The sequence below is a fragment of the Quercus robur genome, chromosome 10 (assembly GCF_932294415.1).
Source record: "Quercus robur chromosome 10, dhQueRobu3.1, whole genome shotgun sequence".
Taxonomy (NCBI): domain Eukaryota; kingdom Viridiplantae; phylum Streptophyta; class Magnoliopsida; order Fagales; family Fagaceae; genus Quercus; species Quercus robur.
In genome coordinates, this window is record NC_065543.1 from 24,780,321 (window position 1) to 24,797,749 (window position 17,429).

Below are 17,429 nucleotides of genomic sequence, written 5' to 3' on the forward strand. Positions count from 1 at the left end.
TTTGTTAATTAGTAATTAGTTGACAGTACAACTAAAACAATGTAATTAATTATATGATAAAACCTAAACAAACAATATACACCTATAATTTTCCTTACCAATCCTTTCCAGAGAATGATATTTAAAAAGGCATTGAACTTAATTGGCCCTCCCTTTCCTTTTCCTTTTTTTTTTTTTAAATAAAAAATAAACTATATAAGAATTTGGTATCATAAATGTAATATCTGTGATGATTGAGAAGGTGACAGTGATGGTGATATTTTGCAGAAAACTAGTCAAGGAAGTCAGGCTATGGATTATTATAAGAATAAGATACACCAATATGTCTGCCTGCCACATGAGAGACGATTGTATTAGTAGACTTTTACTTGATTATATATATATTTATAGTATGGATTTGTTAGGGGCTACCTAGTACGTATACCTGCCCTTAATTTCTAATCTGGTGAAGGTTTTCCTTCGTTTTCTCTGGTATTAAGAAGTTCGTGCATGCGAATATAATAATTATGTGTCATTAATACCTTGGTCTCTCTTATTTGGTGTAGGCAATCATGAATTTCTGGTTATATATACTAATGAATAGCACATTACAATTACATACCTAGCTATAAAATAAAATAAAAAATGGCAGCACATCACTTCATTTCATCCTTCAATTACAGCAAGTTTTGAGTTGATAAAATATATATATAGATCTCTCTCACATATGCATGTTCACGATTCCTCCCACTACAAGCAATTATTGAAATCTCTTTGTACATAAATACTGTGCTTGCACTTGAAGCTAATAAGACTAAAACATAAAGATATTGTTTTAAAGGATGGGTTCCCAATATCTTCTCACTTGTGTGTGTTTCTGGCTGCCCTTGGTCAGTTTCACCATCTCCGTGGCTTCACAGAAGAGTACTACAGGGCCTGGAAAAGTCATTGAAGGCAACGTTTTTATAAATGGAACAACTTCAATTGGAAGGATAGATGATGATTTTGTCTGTGCCACTCTAGATTGGTGGCCTCCTGAGAAATGTGACTACGGAACATGTAGCTGGGGCAGAGATTCTCTGCTTAATCTAGTAAGTTGATCTTCTTTAAAATGGTTTTTTTTTTTTTTTTTTTTTGCCTCACTATGCGTGTTATCAATCAAATCAGAATCCATCTTTACTGAGTTTTTTTCTTTTTCAATGCTGCTATACTATTAGCCAAATATATTTTGTTAGTAAGCTAATCTTCTAACATCATGGGAAGATCTTCTAAGAACTTTTAGGGACAGCCACCTTTGAGTATATTTTCATTGACACCTGCATATCATTCTTTGTATCATGACAAAATTAAAACACCAGAAGTTTGCAATGGCCAAAAGCAATAATAACACCTTGACAAATAATTTATATTAGCCTTTTCCCAAACACCTCCCCTAGGAGAACCAAGATCATGGTCAATGATTTAAATAGTGTGATTGTGTTCCATAATTTTAACGCATTTAGAGTGCCGCATTAATTATTTAAACTTTTAAATTAGTGTATCCATGACAAATTGTACACTTATTGGATTCAAAAACTGAAAATCCATTTCACTTTGTTACTCATTTTACCTTATTCTAATTTATACTGTGTGTCTTTCTGTTTTGGTAGGACCTTAACAACATAAAATTCTTGAATGCCATCAAAGGTAAGTAGTACTCGATCACTTGGCACAATTTTAATCCACCAACACACACAATAATAATAATAATAAAACTTGTTTAACAACTTTTTTTTTATAAAATCCAAGATGACTTTTTTTTTAATGGACCCCAAGTTGACTTTAGAACTCAGAACTTTGATTGTATATATTGCAGCTTTTTCTCCCCTCAAAATTAGATTAGGTGGGACCTTACAAGATAAGGTAATATACGAGAGAACAGGCCATGGACAACCGTGTAGCCCATTTGTAAAAAATAATTCGGAGTTTTTAGGTTTCTCTCAAGGCTGCTTACCTATGTCACGCTGGGACGAACTCAGCGTTTTCTTCAAGAAAGCCGGGTAATGATTTTGTTATTAGAAATCAACTAGTAGTAATAATATGAACACTTTTTTTCTTTCCAAAGATATATATATATATATCCTTTAGCTATACTGTTTTTTAACATCATCGCCTTCCCTTTTGAAATCCAGGGCTGTTGTTGTTTTTGGTCTCAATGCACTAAGCGGCAAGACGTTAGATTCCCAAGGTTCTGCTGTAGGAGCTTGGAATTCCAGTAATGCTGAATCTCTTATACGATATACTGTAAACAAGGGCTATAATATCATTCATGGTTGGGAGCTAGGTAAGAAATTCTATGCTCATGTTTGAATTTTGGAAGGTATATCTGGAAGCAATTTGCTTAAGCTTAATAGTCTTTCTAGAGAAATGGTGAAAGTGTAACATACAAAGAGAATATAGTGAGTAATATTTTGTATTTTAACATAACGACAGTTCTTACCCTTGTCTATCATTTACTCAATTAGATACATGCAATGATGCAGGTACTGACTAAAGAGGACATAAATATAACATACATGGATTATAAAAAAAAAAAAATATATATATATATATATATAACATACATGGGAAACTACTACATTCATAGAAAATACAAAAAGCATTTAGATAGATGCAAGTAATGACTAAAGATACCTGGGAAACTACTTTGTGCATAGGAAATACAAAAGGCATTATCGTTTGACATCATTGTTTTTCCATTAGCCAAGGTCGTTCTTGACCCCAAGGATTCCATCTTGAAAACCTCAAATCAGTATTTTTATTACCATAAATTTTGTTTCATAACTTTTGTCATGGCTATGAGCGGTTGTTTTATCCCTTTTCATATGAACTGACCATTGTTTTTTCACCGCATATAATTAACCACATCAAAATTATAACAAAAATTGTGTTCACAAACTTTTTCATTTCAAAGTAATAAAAAAGAACAGGACATTGATGTTATAAGAATTAGATTTTTTGTGCAAAGAATATTACAATTTTAATAAATGGGAAATGCTAACAGATACCCTTAGGGCAATTATTAACAATCCATTTAAAGAAAATTTTTATGGGAAAAGAAAAAAAAATAATTAATTTTTTGACAGCTTTTTTCATTTCTAATAAAAGTGGTGTCAAAACTTTCTTAAAATGGATTGTTAACCATTACTAAGGGCACTCGTTAACATGACCCTTAATAAATAATAAGTGGTCATGTTTACGGGCCAATTCCTTTAAGGCAATTGTTAATAGGGAAATGTTAACGAGTGCCCTTAGAGTATTGGTTAAGAATCCAGTTAAAGAAAGTTTTGACATCACTTTTATAGGAAATGAAAAAAGCTGTCAAAATATTAATTGTTTTTTTTTTCTTTTCCCATAAAAATTTTCTTTAACTGGATTCTTAACCAGTACCCTAAGGGCACTCGTTAGCATGACCTATTGCTTTTCTCTATTCCCATAAAAAGTTTATAAAAATATTTCTTAAACCAATACATTTAAAGCATCTGTTAACTTTTCTTAATAATAAGTATCAAGCTTTAATTTTGCTTTCCCTTTTCTCTCTTAGAGATAACAACACTCAATATTCTAGTAAAAGGAACAAGTCTCTTATATAAAATTTAGTCTAAGTTTATTATTTCTAATTCTACTTTGAAAGAGTAATTTAAAGTCAGTTACATTGAGACCACTACTCACATTGGTACTTCTCCAAGCCTTAAAGGTTTGTGGAATTTGAGGACCCAAGTTCGAGTGGTCCTGGGTGGGGAGGGGTGAGGGTAGTATATTAGGTTCATTAGATTAAGTTTTCTAACTAAGCTCAAAAAAAAAAAAAAAAAAAAAAAAAAAAAAAAAGGAAATTCAGTTACATTGATGGGTTTGTATATGTAAAATTATTTCATATTTTTCTATACGCGTTTAAGCTTTTAAATTCATCATCGATCAATGGTTGCATAATTGATAATTCTATGTAAAATTATTGTTCCTTTTCAGGAAATGAACTGAGTGGGAATGGAATTGGGGCAAGAGTTTCAGCAGACCAATATGCATCCGACATCAATTCTCTCCAAAACGTAGTGCAAAATATTTATGCTGGTTTTAAAGTTAAACCACAAATCGTGGCACCAGGAGGATTCTTTGATGCAACTTGGTTTTCAGATTTCATAAAGAAAACACCTAAATCTCTTCAAGTGGTCTCCCACCACATTTATAACCTTGGTCCAGGTACATTAATTAATTTGCACTGTTTTACTTAAGCATCTATATGTTTATTAATTTACTGTCTTAACTTATTTGTTTAAAAGTGAAGTGAGATAAAAAGTGGTTTATTTAAAATTAATTAATTTACTTGGTATTTGTTAAAGTCGTTTTTTATCTCACTACATTTGAATAAAATAAGCAGCTTTTAGACAAGCATTATTATTTTATTTATAATGATATTGTTTTATCAAATACAATAAATATAGGAGTTGATGATCACCTTATTGAGAAAATCCTAGACCCCTCTAGTCTGGACAGCACATCGCAGACCTTTAGTAGGCTTCAAAGCATTCTGAAGAATAGTGGGACACAAGCCGTTGCATGGGTTGGTGAAGCAGGCGGGGCTTATAATAGTGGCCATAATCTTGTCACTAATGCTTTTGTTTTTAGTTTCTGGTAATATCCTTTAATTCACTTTCTCTCCTGCTATTATTATATAGTATTTTCCATTACAGTCTCAATTGGTTTTTATTTTTCTATTAAATTAATAAACAATTAAGCAGGTATTTGGACCAACTCGGGATGGCATCATCTTTTGATACCAAAACATACTGTAGACAAACATTGGTTGGTGGAAACTATGGCCTACTCAACACTTCCACCTTTGCTCCAAATCCTGATTACTACAGGTCATTTTTTTTAAAATTTTAAGAAAAGCATTTAATTTAATTAATGGCAATCAAACAAAGGTTTATTATTTAAGTGGCAAAGGAAATGAGTGGCTAAAATTTGGTCTCAACCCCCTCCCAGTCCCCCCATGGCTTTATATGTAATGGGCACATGAGACATGTGGGCCCCATCCCATATGAGAAGCATGGCTTCAAACGAAGCTATTTTGGCTAAGTGACAAAAAGATATAGGGATAGGTGTAACACTTCTCACATGACTAATGTGATAGGTGTTACACACTTAATTACAACTATCCCCCTTACACATAAAATTCCTTACTCCCATATGAGAAGCATTGCACCCATCTCCCTTACCCATAAAATTTTCTTCCCAAACCCATTAGTCTCAAGCTCTTTACTCACTCCTTGCCTTGGCAATGTGTGACTAAGTTCATGGGATCCTAAAGTTGTAGGAGTATTTCTTTTGCTATGTATATGAGATTTATAGGTATTTGTCCTAAACCCACCTAAAAAAATCATACTCCTAAACATACCTACTACAATACTACAAGATAACATATCATCTTCTTAAATTAGCCCCAAAAAGAGGTAGATTTAGGACACTATAAATTTTTTCACATAAAATACCTAAAATTACACACTTTGAGTGCTATTGTCGTACCTTTTTTTGAACTTCCATAACCATAAGATCAAAGTAAAAATAATTTGCTACATAGGCTAATTTTAAGTAAAGACAAGTGTAAAAGGATGTATATGAAAACTTACTAACATTGTTGTTTTATTTTACAGTGCCCTTCTTTGGCACCGTTTGATGGGAAACAAGGTTCTGTCCACAAGATTCTCCGGGACAAATAAAATACGTGCTTATGCTCACTGCTCAAAGAAAACGGTAAGTATTTGCATCCAAAAAAGTATAATCTATTGTAAGAGAGAGGGGAAAAAAATTATAATACCCTTTTATCTCATAAAGTTTAGGACTATTTTGGTCTATTTTGGTCGTGTATATTTATTTATGTTTTCATATTAATTTGCCATTTAAGAATTCATAAAAATACTAGCTCTAAAATACTGTAGAATGCAGAAATCTCGTTACTGTTGGAAGAAAATTAAACATATTATGGTGGTTAAATTACTAATGAAAATGGACTATATATAGGACTAATATGAAAACATAATCAAACCTAAAGGGTTAAAGTGAAAATTTTGAAATGTAAACTATTAAAATAAAAACAACTCAAATTTTTTTTTTTTTTTTTGTACAAGATAGAAATTCTATTTTAGTCTAATGTAAGTATATATGTGTATGAAACTTCTTCCTAAAAACTTGAACCTTAGCCCTTACCCCACACCTTATAAGCACTTTAATAAATAATAAAAAATTATAATTATAAGCTAACAAAGAAAGTTGGCTAACGTGTTGAGTTTACGCTATTGCAGAAAGGAATCACATTGCTCTTGATCAACCTAGACGGTAACACTACAGTTCAAGTGCGTGTTTCGACTGAAAATAATTCTGGCGGAACCAAGAATTCGAGTATGCATGAAATTCAAATTCCAAGAACAAGATTTGCTACAATGCATCGAGTTAGAGGATCTAGACGTGTTAACGAAACAAGAAAAGAATATCACTTAACAGCAAAAGATGGGGATTTACACAGCCAAACAATTCTTTTAAATGGGAAAATTCTAAACATCGATTCATCTGGGCTTATTCCACCCCTAATACCAATAGATGTGAACCAATTAGATCCAATAATTGTCGCCCCTTTCTCTATTGTATTTGCTCAAATACCGTATATCAAATTCTCCGCATGTAATTAGCTGCTGTGACAATAATTGATTAATCCGATTTTCATGTGTATGAATAAAACTATTGGTTAAAAATAAAAATAAAAATAAAAAATTCATTCTTGGTTCTTATCAATATATGGTGATTTCATTTTGACCCTTATAAATTCAATTGCGTTAGTCTATACCTTTAAAAAATATATATATTATATGCAGGGACGGACCCTGGATTTTTAGTTGGGGGGGCCAGAGATAAGCGGAAAAAAAAATTTCAAAGACGCATCCATATAGTATTAATAAACTATCATCCAAGACAAATACCCAAAAATCATTATTTCTTAGGACAAAATAGGCTTCTGTCCTTTTCGGGCAAATTAATTAGCCTTTTGCCCTTCTTCCCAAACTAAATGTCGAAACTATATCCTTTTCAATATATAACATCAAAGAGTCCGTCAAAAAATCATTTTTCATTTTGTTTCGAAGGTTAGTTTTGACAACTTTCATAGCTAAAAATGCTCGCTCTGTAGTAGCAATAGAAACTGGAAGAGTATGCACAAGTCTCACTATTCTATAAACAAATTTGTAGTGTTCTGAATTTCCAGTTCTCAGTAACTATTGAGACAACTCAGATAAACTTTTCAATTTTTTGAACTCTGGATCCTAAACTACATTATGCTCAAAATGATAAAACTCCTTCTCCAACACTTGTTTGTCATAATCTATGAAATCTTGTGGATAGAAATCCTTTACCAACAAACAAAGATCACTACTTCTGAAAGATTTTAATGCCTCTCGAGATTCTAAAGTTGAACTAAGCCTAAGTAACTCCATTGCATCTTCATTAAACTGATAATTTAGTTCCTGTAGTTAAGAATCTATTGTAGCATAAAAAATATTTACTCGATAATGATGCTCAATTGTAACGTTATCTTGTTGATTACGAGCTCAACCTCGCTTCGTAACATAACGAGCATTCATATCCAGGACATCAATGCAATGCTTCTCACAAAATGATATCACAGTTGTGAGTAAGCCATCCCACCCATCATCTCTAAATTTTTGGATAAATGCTTTAGTATATGAAACTAAATGCATGGCATTTAAAATGTCTTGAGATTGGTTTTGCAAAGCTTGACAAAGTTTATCAATGATCTCCATAGTTTCCTTCTCAAGATGCAAGATGAAGACAAATTCAAATGAAGTTAAACCCTTATAAGCTGACTCTGCTTCTGCCCGATATTCTCCATCAATTGCATCATCAATTATATTTTGTAAAACTGCAACAGTTGAAGTAAACATCCTTAATAAGCTAGAAACTGATCTAAAATGTGAACTCCAACGTGTTTAAAGTGCCAATTTGATTAAGTCTACTTCCAGTCTCAAGCTCTTCAAGATCAATCAAACATGCTATTTTATTAGCATTGGCAACTTTCAATTGTTCATTGCACTTGCATGAAGCATTAACAATTTTAACCAGAAAAAAGCAATGTAAGAAAAAAATGACTAATGGGAACAACTTGTTTTGATACTTTTACTAATGCCAATTGTAAGCGATATGCAAAACAATGGATGTAGTAAGCATATGGACAATCATTCAAAATCAAAACTTGTAATCCATTCCACATACCTCGCATGTTGCTTGCTCCATCATATCCTTGCCCTCGAATATTTTGTATATCTAAGCAATGTTGAGATAATAAAGAATATATCCCCTTCTTTAGAGTCAAAGCCCCAGTGTCACAACATGAATAAGTCCAAAAAAACGTTCTTTCATAAAGCCTTCTGCATCAACATATCCAAAAACCACAGTCATTTGCTCTTTCATGGACTCATCATGAGCTTTATCAACCATTATGCAAAACTTTGCATCACCAATTTCTTCCTAAATGGCCTTCTTCACTTTGACTGAGAAAACATGTAGAATTTCCTTTGAATCCTAGGTGATATGTAGGTTGCATTTTTGGGAGCTTTTTCTATTATTTCAGCAACCTTCTCATTCCAAAAAGTCACAATACCCAATGATTCTAAAAAGTTCCCATGATTTAATGAATTAAAACTTTCATCTCGACCTCTAAAAGCTATAGCTTGAAAGGCAAGATATCGGACAATAAAAAATGTGGCCTTTAGTTGCAACCGATTATTTGCAATTTGTTTAGTAGTGAAATGATCAACTACCCTTTGTAAATGCTGCCATTGGTTCATCAAATCCTTACACATTTGCTCGGCAACTCTATGAGCTGAGTTAGGATCTTTTCCTATATGACCTTGAAAATAACAATCTTTGCCCCCAGCCTTTCTCCAATTTCTAAATCCACCAACAATGAATGTATTTTGTCCCACAACCCCATTTGAATTATGAAAGACAAAGTATGGTAGACAATAAGCTGCATCTGTCGTAGGAGAATATTCAAGCCATGTTGAATAATTTCCAAACCAAGAAGCTTGAAAGCTACAATTGTGCTTTCCACTTTTTTTAAATGTATTTAGAGGAGGTTGGTGCGGACCTTTTATAATGTAAGCCCGTCGAATTTCATCACGTTGATTAACATGATATTCCAATATTTGTTTGTGTGTTCCGGGATCATAATCCAAAGAATCAAGGTCAATTCTTTGAAATTGTGTTTGAGAGATTGGAACATCAACATTTTCTAGAATTGGAACATCCACATTTTCTAGAATTGGAATAGCAACATTAGTTGTTGGCAATTCCACGTTGACTTCGAAAGAATTTGAAGTCGAACCTTTTCTTTTGAAAAAATCAAGCATTGTAGTTGATTTTTTCATAATCTACAAATAAAATAAAAATCATATAAGAATCACCGTTATTCTCTTAAATTTATGTGACAATTTTCTATATTATATGATTTGTTTTTTTCTTTTTGTCATTGGTCTGCCTTTATTTTATGTCTTTGTGTTTGGTTGGTCTACCTTTATTTATGTCTTTGCCTTTATTTATGTCTTTGTGTCTTTGTGTTGTCTCCATCTTTCTAATTCTGACCCACTAACCCAATGAATCCCACTACCGACACTGCTAACAAAAACTTTTCTTAACTTTACCTTTTTTTTTCTGTCACTTTCCGTTGCCCAACTCCACTTGTCCCTATTATGCCTAACTACCAGTCAACAAAGAAAAAACTATCTCTACAAACTCTACTCTCTCTCTATCTCTCTTATCTATATAATGCAAGAGAGAGAGTCACAAACGCAAAGTGACAGCCACAAAGCCAAAAAGCCCAAAAAAAAAAAAAAAAAAAACACCACAGGCAGCACAGATTCAATTCACAATCACAAACATCAGTTCAGTTCATCACTCATCAGTAAAAACTAAAAACACAAACATGAAACAACACAAGTCCACAAGCACAAACACAGTTTCTGTGAATGAATCTCAGATTCTCAGATCACAAGCACAGATTCTCAGTTTTTGTGATAAGAGTAAATACTTGTGAGTGTGATGGGTCTCCGTGGGCGGCAGTGGCGGCAAGTGGGTCTCGCGTGGCGGCGTGGGTTTCGTCGGCGTGGGTATTGGACTGGGTAGGTAGCAAGATGATTAGATGAAGATGGGTCAGGTCTCCAGTCTCGCAAGCGTCACGGGCCACAGCATCAATCATGGCGACACGGCTCTCTTTCTCTCTGTCTTTCTCTGTCACAGCGACACGGGTCTCCGATCAAGATGGGTTTCTCCGATCACAGAGTCCATCTCTGAGTACTCTCTTCTCTCTGTCTCACACTCTCGCCTCTCACTTTCCTTTCTTTTTTTTTTTTCTTTTTTTTCCTTCGTTTTTTGCTCTCTCTGTTTGGTTTTGGACTGCTGAGACTTGAGAGCTGAGTTTTTTTTTTTTTTTTTTTTAAGATTTACATGGGTCATGGGCTCCTGGCCGGATGATGGGCTAAGGGTTCATGATTTTTGGGAGGGGGCCGGAGCTAAAAACTAGGGGGGCCCAAGCCCTTTTTTTTTGTGGGAAAATTTTACTTGCTAAAAAAAAAAAAAAAAATTGGGCCTAGTGGGGGCCGGGGCCCGGGCCCCCTAAGCCCTCTACCTGGGTCTGTCCCTGATTATATGGGCTAGTCCTACATTTTGATGAACAAGATTCACCCTATTTCACTTAAACTAGAGAGGGTCCATTCAAAGCTAAAATTTTATTCATGAAACTTAAAAGTGTATGGAGTGTCACTCGACTAACTTCATTTAAAAATTTTAAATAATATAATAATTTACATACTTTTAAAGTTGTAAAATATAATTTAAAAAATCAAATAGATTCTTTTCAAATATAAAGGATTTTAATTCTTCAAGGTTACCTTCTTGTCATCTTAATAACAAAAATGTTGATGTGTCTACTGTCTAATGGATTTTTTAATAGTCATATTATTAAAATAAATAATAATAGCTGGCATAAGATGGTCATCCTTATGCCATGTCAACAATCACATTCAATTTTTTTTTTCTTTTTGGACAAAGTTAAGCTACAAACTTAGTTATAATCTAAATCTACTTCTTTTACTAAAACAATTAACTTAACTACCTATTTTAAAAACCTAACCGTTAAATTACATGCTCTTTATACTTTTAATACATATGTTAAATTTCATGCCAATACAATATACTAATTTACTATTCGATTCATAAACTTATTTTTTATGTATAATTTTAGACTACAAAACACTTGAAATTTAAATATTTGATTGATAATATAACTATTAATCTTTGATTTTTTAGAAATTTCGCAAGCATATAGGATATAAGAATAAAATGTAGTCCAATGGTGATATGTCAAAACTCACACCTAATAAAAAGATATTGAGTAAATTTATAGCCTTAAGCTACTATCAAGTTTATAGTCAAATTTTATCCTTTCTTTTTTCCAAATTTTCAATTACCAAAACACAAAAATAAATGGTGAAGTTTTTTTTTTTTATTAAACATTAGAGCTTTTGATAGGTTTCATTTAAATCTTAAGGTTTCAAAATGTTCCATTTAAACTTCATAGTTCTTCAAAAGGTTTCATTAAAACCTTGTCACAAAATTTGTTAACCAGGTTAAAGCTCATGTGACCAAAAAAAAACGTGGTTTAAGTGAGAAACAAAATGACGTGATTCTAATCTAGTAAAACGAAACGACACCTTTTTGGCTCAAAAAAATAGTATCATTTTAACCTCCAGTTGATCTTTACTTCTCCCATTTCCCCATTTTTTTTCTTATGCTCTCTCCCCTTTTGCTCTCATAATCTCATAGACTCACACCATAGGAATCACTCGACATCGATCAATGTTGTTTCATGCCCTCTTTTGATTATTCTAATGGTATTTTACTATATACAAATAATGAGATTAGCTATTTGGGACTTATATACTGTCTTTGTTTGGACAACATCATTACATCACATTTCATATTGATAACAAGTCAATATGTTTGGGCCATTTGGCACAACCCTAATTGAGTTAGGCTCAAGGCATAGGTGAGCATGAATCTCCTTTTATATTGATGGATTCTATTTGAGATTTGTGGGTGGGACACTCCAACTTTGGGTTATGCGCCTAATAGTAATCGCTCTTGAGAATTCCTCAATGTCAATGGGATTGGGAGGAACTTTGTTGGATTCTTAGAAAGTGAAAAATTCCATTCATAACCCTTTGATGGCTAGACAACTTTGTTTAGGAAGTATTTGAGTGTTTTGTTAGCTTTTATGGAAGTTCTTAAAAACTTTGTTTTATTTATTTATTTATTTGCTTCATATGAGGAATAATGAAGGGCTATGTATAATCTGCTGGAACCTTGTTAGCCTTGTATACAATTTATATATATATATATATATATATATATATATATATATATAAGATAGAAATTCTATTCTAACTTAATCTAAGTGTATATGTGTGTAAAGTTTCTTTATAGAGACTTGACCCCCGACCCTTACTCCCTCACACCCCACAAATACTTATACTTATGAAATGATCATAACGCCAAAAGTGCGTGATGGTAAGCCTTGGATACATGACTTACCATCCATGGTTTTTGTCTAGTTGACCTAAATTTTTAATATTTGCTCTTTGATCCATTTTTCCAGGCTTTATTTATATACTAGTCAGGGCAGCACGTGCAAGGCACGTGCTAGCCATGGAAAAAAAAGTAGTGATTAGGATCAATTTTAGATTTTATTTGTATCACAAAATAAATATATAAATCATTTGATTTTTTAAATACATAGAGATATACATTAATCAAAAGAGACATTAATTTTAAGAATTTTAATAATTATGTCATAAAAAGTTAATCTCATTCGTATAAGACCGTGACAGATCCCAGTCCAATATTTTATCATTTTATTTTGACCTATAACTTACACCTCAATTGTTGTGAATATATTGTAATAACAACAAAATGTCAAGACATTTTTAGTTGTGCTAGATCTCGGTATAATATTTTATTATTTTATTTTGACCTATAAGGAATTGACACATGCGTCACAACATTTTCATAATAATCTCTATGTATACATTGTACTTAATTACAATGTAAATTTTTATTGTAGACACAAAAAAATTGGCAAATTTTGTACACATTTACAAAATTTGTACAATATTTACCATTTTTTGTGCAAATGTGTATAATATTAACCACTTTTGTGTATTTACAATGTAAACTTGCATTGCAAGTACAAAGTAAACATATAAAGATCTTAAAAAAAACAAAAACAAACATAAAGCTCAAACCAACTGGCATACTTGAAAGGGAAAAAAAAAGTGCACTTCACTAATTGAATAAACCAAAAAAACACTATTCATGAGCTTTTGGCTCTTTTTATATAGTTAATAGATATGCCAGCTTACATAAATATTTTAAAAAAAAAAAAAAAACTTTAGGCACTGTAGAAATTAATGTTAAAATGTTGTGGACTTAGCATTTTTTTTATTTGATCTATAAGAAACTGAGATCTCAACAATTGTGAAAATATTGTGATAACAGTAAGTGTTGTAACATTTTCTCAAAACATTTATTTATAATTGTCACAGTCTCATATTTTATTATTTTATTTCGACTTGTAAGAAATTGACACGTCAATAATTGTGAAAATATTGTGATATTTGTTGTGTCAGTATAACAATATATATATACCAGCTTACATACATATTTAAAAAAAAAAAAAAAAAAAAAAAAAAAAAAAAAAAAAACTTTAGGAACTGTAGCTACAATGCCAGTTGAATAAACCAAAAACATTACACAATAAGTGTTGTAACATTTTCTCAAAACATTTATTTTTAGTTGTGATTAGTCACAGTCTCATATTTTATTATTTTATTTCGACTTGTAAAAAATTGACACGTCAATAATTGTGAAAATATTGTGAAATTTGTTGTGTCACTATAACAATATATATACCAGCTTACATAAATATTTAAAAGAAAAAAAAAAAACACAAACCGAATACTGAAAAGAAAAAAAAAAAAAAAAAAAACTTTTGGCACTGCAACTACCGTGCCACGGTGCCAGTTGAATAAACCAAAAGCACTACACAATAAGTGTTGTAACATTTTCTCAAAACATTTATTTTTAGTTATGGTTGGTCATAGTCTCATATTTTATTATTTTATTTTGACTTGTAAGAAATTGACATGTCAATAATTGTGAAAATTTCGAAAAAAAAAACTTTAGGCATTGTAGCTACCGTGCCAATTGAATTAACCAAAAACATTGCACAATAAGTGTTGTAACATTTTCTCAAAACATTTATTTTTAGTTATGATTGGTCACAGTCTCATATTTTATTATTTTATTTCGACTTGTAAGAAATTGACACGTCAATAATTGTAAAAATATTGTAAAATTTGTTGTGTCAGTATAACAATATATATACCAGTTTACATAAATATTTAAAAGGAAAAATAAAATTTGTAACTATTGTATTTACAGTGCCACTTGGCACTGTAGTTACTATTCAAAACTTGGGAAAAAAAAAGTGACTCATGAAACCAAAGCCCTATAGCTACAGTGCTTTAGTGCATTCGCGCATGTCAATAATTGTGAAAATATTGTAAAATTTTTGTTGTCGGTATAACAATATATATACCAGATTACATAAATATTTAAAAGGAAAAAAAAAAAAAATCCTGTAGCTATTGTAGAAGTGGCACTGTAGGTCAAAACTTGAAAAAAAAATTTTAAAAAGTGGCTCACGAAACCAAATCAATGTAGCTACAGTAATTTAGCGCATTCGCGCTTTTATATATAGTAGCTGCAGTGCCAGTTAACTAAACCAAAAGCACTATAGCTACGAGGCATACACACATTCGCGATAAAGCAAAAGTACTACACAATAAGTATTGTAACATTTTCTCAAAATATTTATTTTTAATTGTGGTTAGTCATAATCTCATATTTTATTATTTTATTTCGACTTGTAAGAAATTGACACATCAATAATTGTGAAAATATTATGAAATTTGTTTTGTCATTCTAACAATATATATACCAACTTACATAAATATTTAAAAGAAAAAAAAAAACACAAACTGATTACTGAAAAAAAAAAAAAAAAAAAAAAAAACAACAACAACAACAACAACAACAACAACAAAAAAAAAACTTTAGGCACTGTAGCTATAGTGCTGGTCAATAATTGTGAAATTTGTTGCATTAGTATAACAATATATATACCAACTTACATAAATATAAATATTTAAAAGGAAAAAAAAAAAAAAAAAAAAAAAAAAAAAAAACAACAACAACAACAACTTTAGGCACTATAGCTACAGTTCCGGTAACTAAACCAAAAGCACTGTTGTAGCTACAGTGTTACAGTGCATGCGCTTTGTTGTGTCAGTATAACAATATATATACCAGCTTACATAAATATTTTAAAAAAAACATACACACACACAAACCGATTACTGGGAAAAAAAAAAAAAAAACTTTAGGCACTGTAGCTACAGTTCCGGTCAATAATTATGAAAATATTGTGAAAGTTGTTGTGTCAGTATAACAATATATATACCAGCTTACATAAATATTAAAAAAAATAAATAAAAAACTTTAGGGACGATAGCTACAGTACTGGTTAACTAAACCAAAAGAACTGTATATAAAGAAAAAGGAAAAGACAAAAAAAAAACAAAAAGCAAAAAAAAAAAAAAAAAAAACTGTTGCCGCTGCAATAATGCTTACACGGTGTAGTGTAGACACATTGAGTGCACAGTTCCAAAGCAATGTAGCAGCATTGCCTCTTTTTATATAGTTAATATATATATATATATATATATATATAAAAAGTATGCTGGCAATTTTCCAAATTTCTTTTCCCAATCATGCATTAAATGAAAGTAGTTGAGACTTGAGAGTAATGACTAATGATGATGTCTTTTTAAGCTTGATTTTCGCGGCTGAGCACCCATTTCAAAGGGGATTTAAAATGGAGGGTTGGATTTTCTTTACAAACTCTATCAACCCTAGTTATATATGGTCAAACATGATCCTTAGCTAAATAATCTTGTAATAATTTTATATGGTTTGACCAATCTCATATTTCCCTTAGATATTTTTGGGTTCTCCTCCTTCTCTTATGTTTATGATATACGTCCTTATTACTGGAATTTCTTGGAAGGTCACCCTGATTGTTGGAATACATATTGGAGCTGTATTTATCATACCCGAGGAGAAATTCCTCCTCGGACCACCTTCCACTTCTTCCTTATTTAAGAGACTCTAAACTAGAATCACAGTTTCTCAAAAAAAATAAATAAATAAACTGGAATCACCCATAACTATTTATTCCTCGTTGGACCATTCATGTTCTCGGCCCAAGCCCAAGGCCTAGTATATGATTTAGGCCCTTTACCCTACATATATATAAATATATATATATATATATATATATATATATATATATATATATATATTTATATGGAAGTGCATTTTTTAGTTAAGTAACCACATGACTAAATCTTAAGAGAGAAACCTAAAGAACAGCACCTACAGTACTATACCTAATTTTTGTCCTATATATATATATATATATATTAAATGAGTTTAAATTTTGTAAGGATTCTATTATAAAACCTTCTAAATTTACACTATCCATCAAAATATTGCCAATGCAATATGATAGTTTTTATAAATAAATACAATCATAATAAATACTTATTAATAACTATCATAATTACCAAACTATTTGCAGTAATATTTCTATATATAAATATCTATTAATAATTATCAAATTTTAAATTTAGAGTAAAAAAATTAGAGAATTTTCTATTTTGTTGAACTTTCTCATGCATTGCATTTTATACAAGTTCCTAACTAGTTATTAAATTGCAAATACACACTTACATTCCGAGGAAATTTTGATTTTTCTCCCTAAATTTTGAAAATTTTGATCCGCTCTGTCAACGTTAAGTATTGTTTGGATTTGCGCCATTTTGTCAATGTGCCATGCCTAGTTGTCCGTTAAGTGCTAGATTTGTACCTTAATGACACCCTCTATGTTTGCATTTGTTTTGGTTCTACATTCTATACCCTCCATGTTTATGATTTTTTATTTTTATTTTGCATGCTTTATGTTTGGGGTTATTTTGATTAATTTGGCACTTAAGAGATAGTTTTGCATAGCACATTGACGGAAGTGAACTAACGTTAGTGGAATGAATCAAAATTTTGAAACACTAGGGGCAAAGTCAAAATTATTCCAAACTTTAGGGGGTGTATTTGTAATTTAGTCTTTAAAAAATTTGAGTTTTGTAATTTATTTACTCCTTCTGTCCTAAATT

At 31.2% G+C, this 17,429-nt stretch overlaps 1 protein-coding gene across 1 annotated transcript; it reads left to right on the forward strand.

Annotated features, from left to right (window-relative positions):
* Window positions 1-613: 613 nt before the first annotated feature.
* Window positions 614-6,825, forward strand: LOC126703074 (heparanase-like protein 3). Its single transcript, XM_050401983.1, has 9 exons — window positions 614-1,070; window positions 1,629-1,665; window positions 1,835-2,018; window positions 2,151-2,302; window positions 3,985-4,215; window positions 4,458-4,647; window positions 4,755-4,880; window positions 5,670-5,769; window positions 6,318-6,825. The coding sequence occupies exons 1-9, from the start codon at window positions 822-824 to the stop codon at window positions 6,699-6,701; spliced, it is 1,653 nt and encodes a 550-aa protein (XP_050257940.1). The 5' UTR covers window positions 614-821; the 3' UTR covers window positions 6,702-6,825.
* Window positions 6,826-17,429: the final 10,604 nt, after the last annotated feature.

Bases quoted from the DNA above. Each gene is read 5' to 3' on its own strand.
- LOC126703074 (XM_050401983.1), top strand. From the start codon at position 822: ATGGGTTCCCAATATCTTCTCACTTGTGTGTGTTTCTGGCTGCCCTTG. The intron at 4,648-4,754 runs GTAATATCCTTT...ACAATTAAGCAG, and splicing joins GCTTTTGTTTTTAGTTTCTG to GTATTTGGACCAACTCGGGA. The intron at 4,881-5,669 runs GTCATTTTTTTT...TTTATTTTACAG, and splicing joins CCAAATCCTGATTACTACAG to TGCCCTTCTTTGGCACCGTT.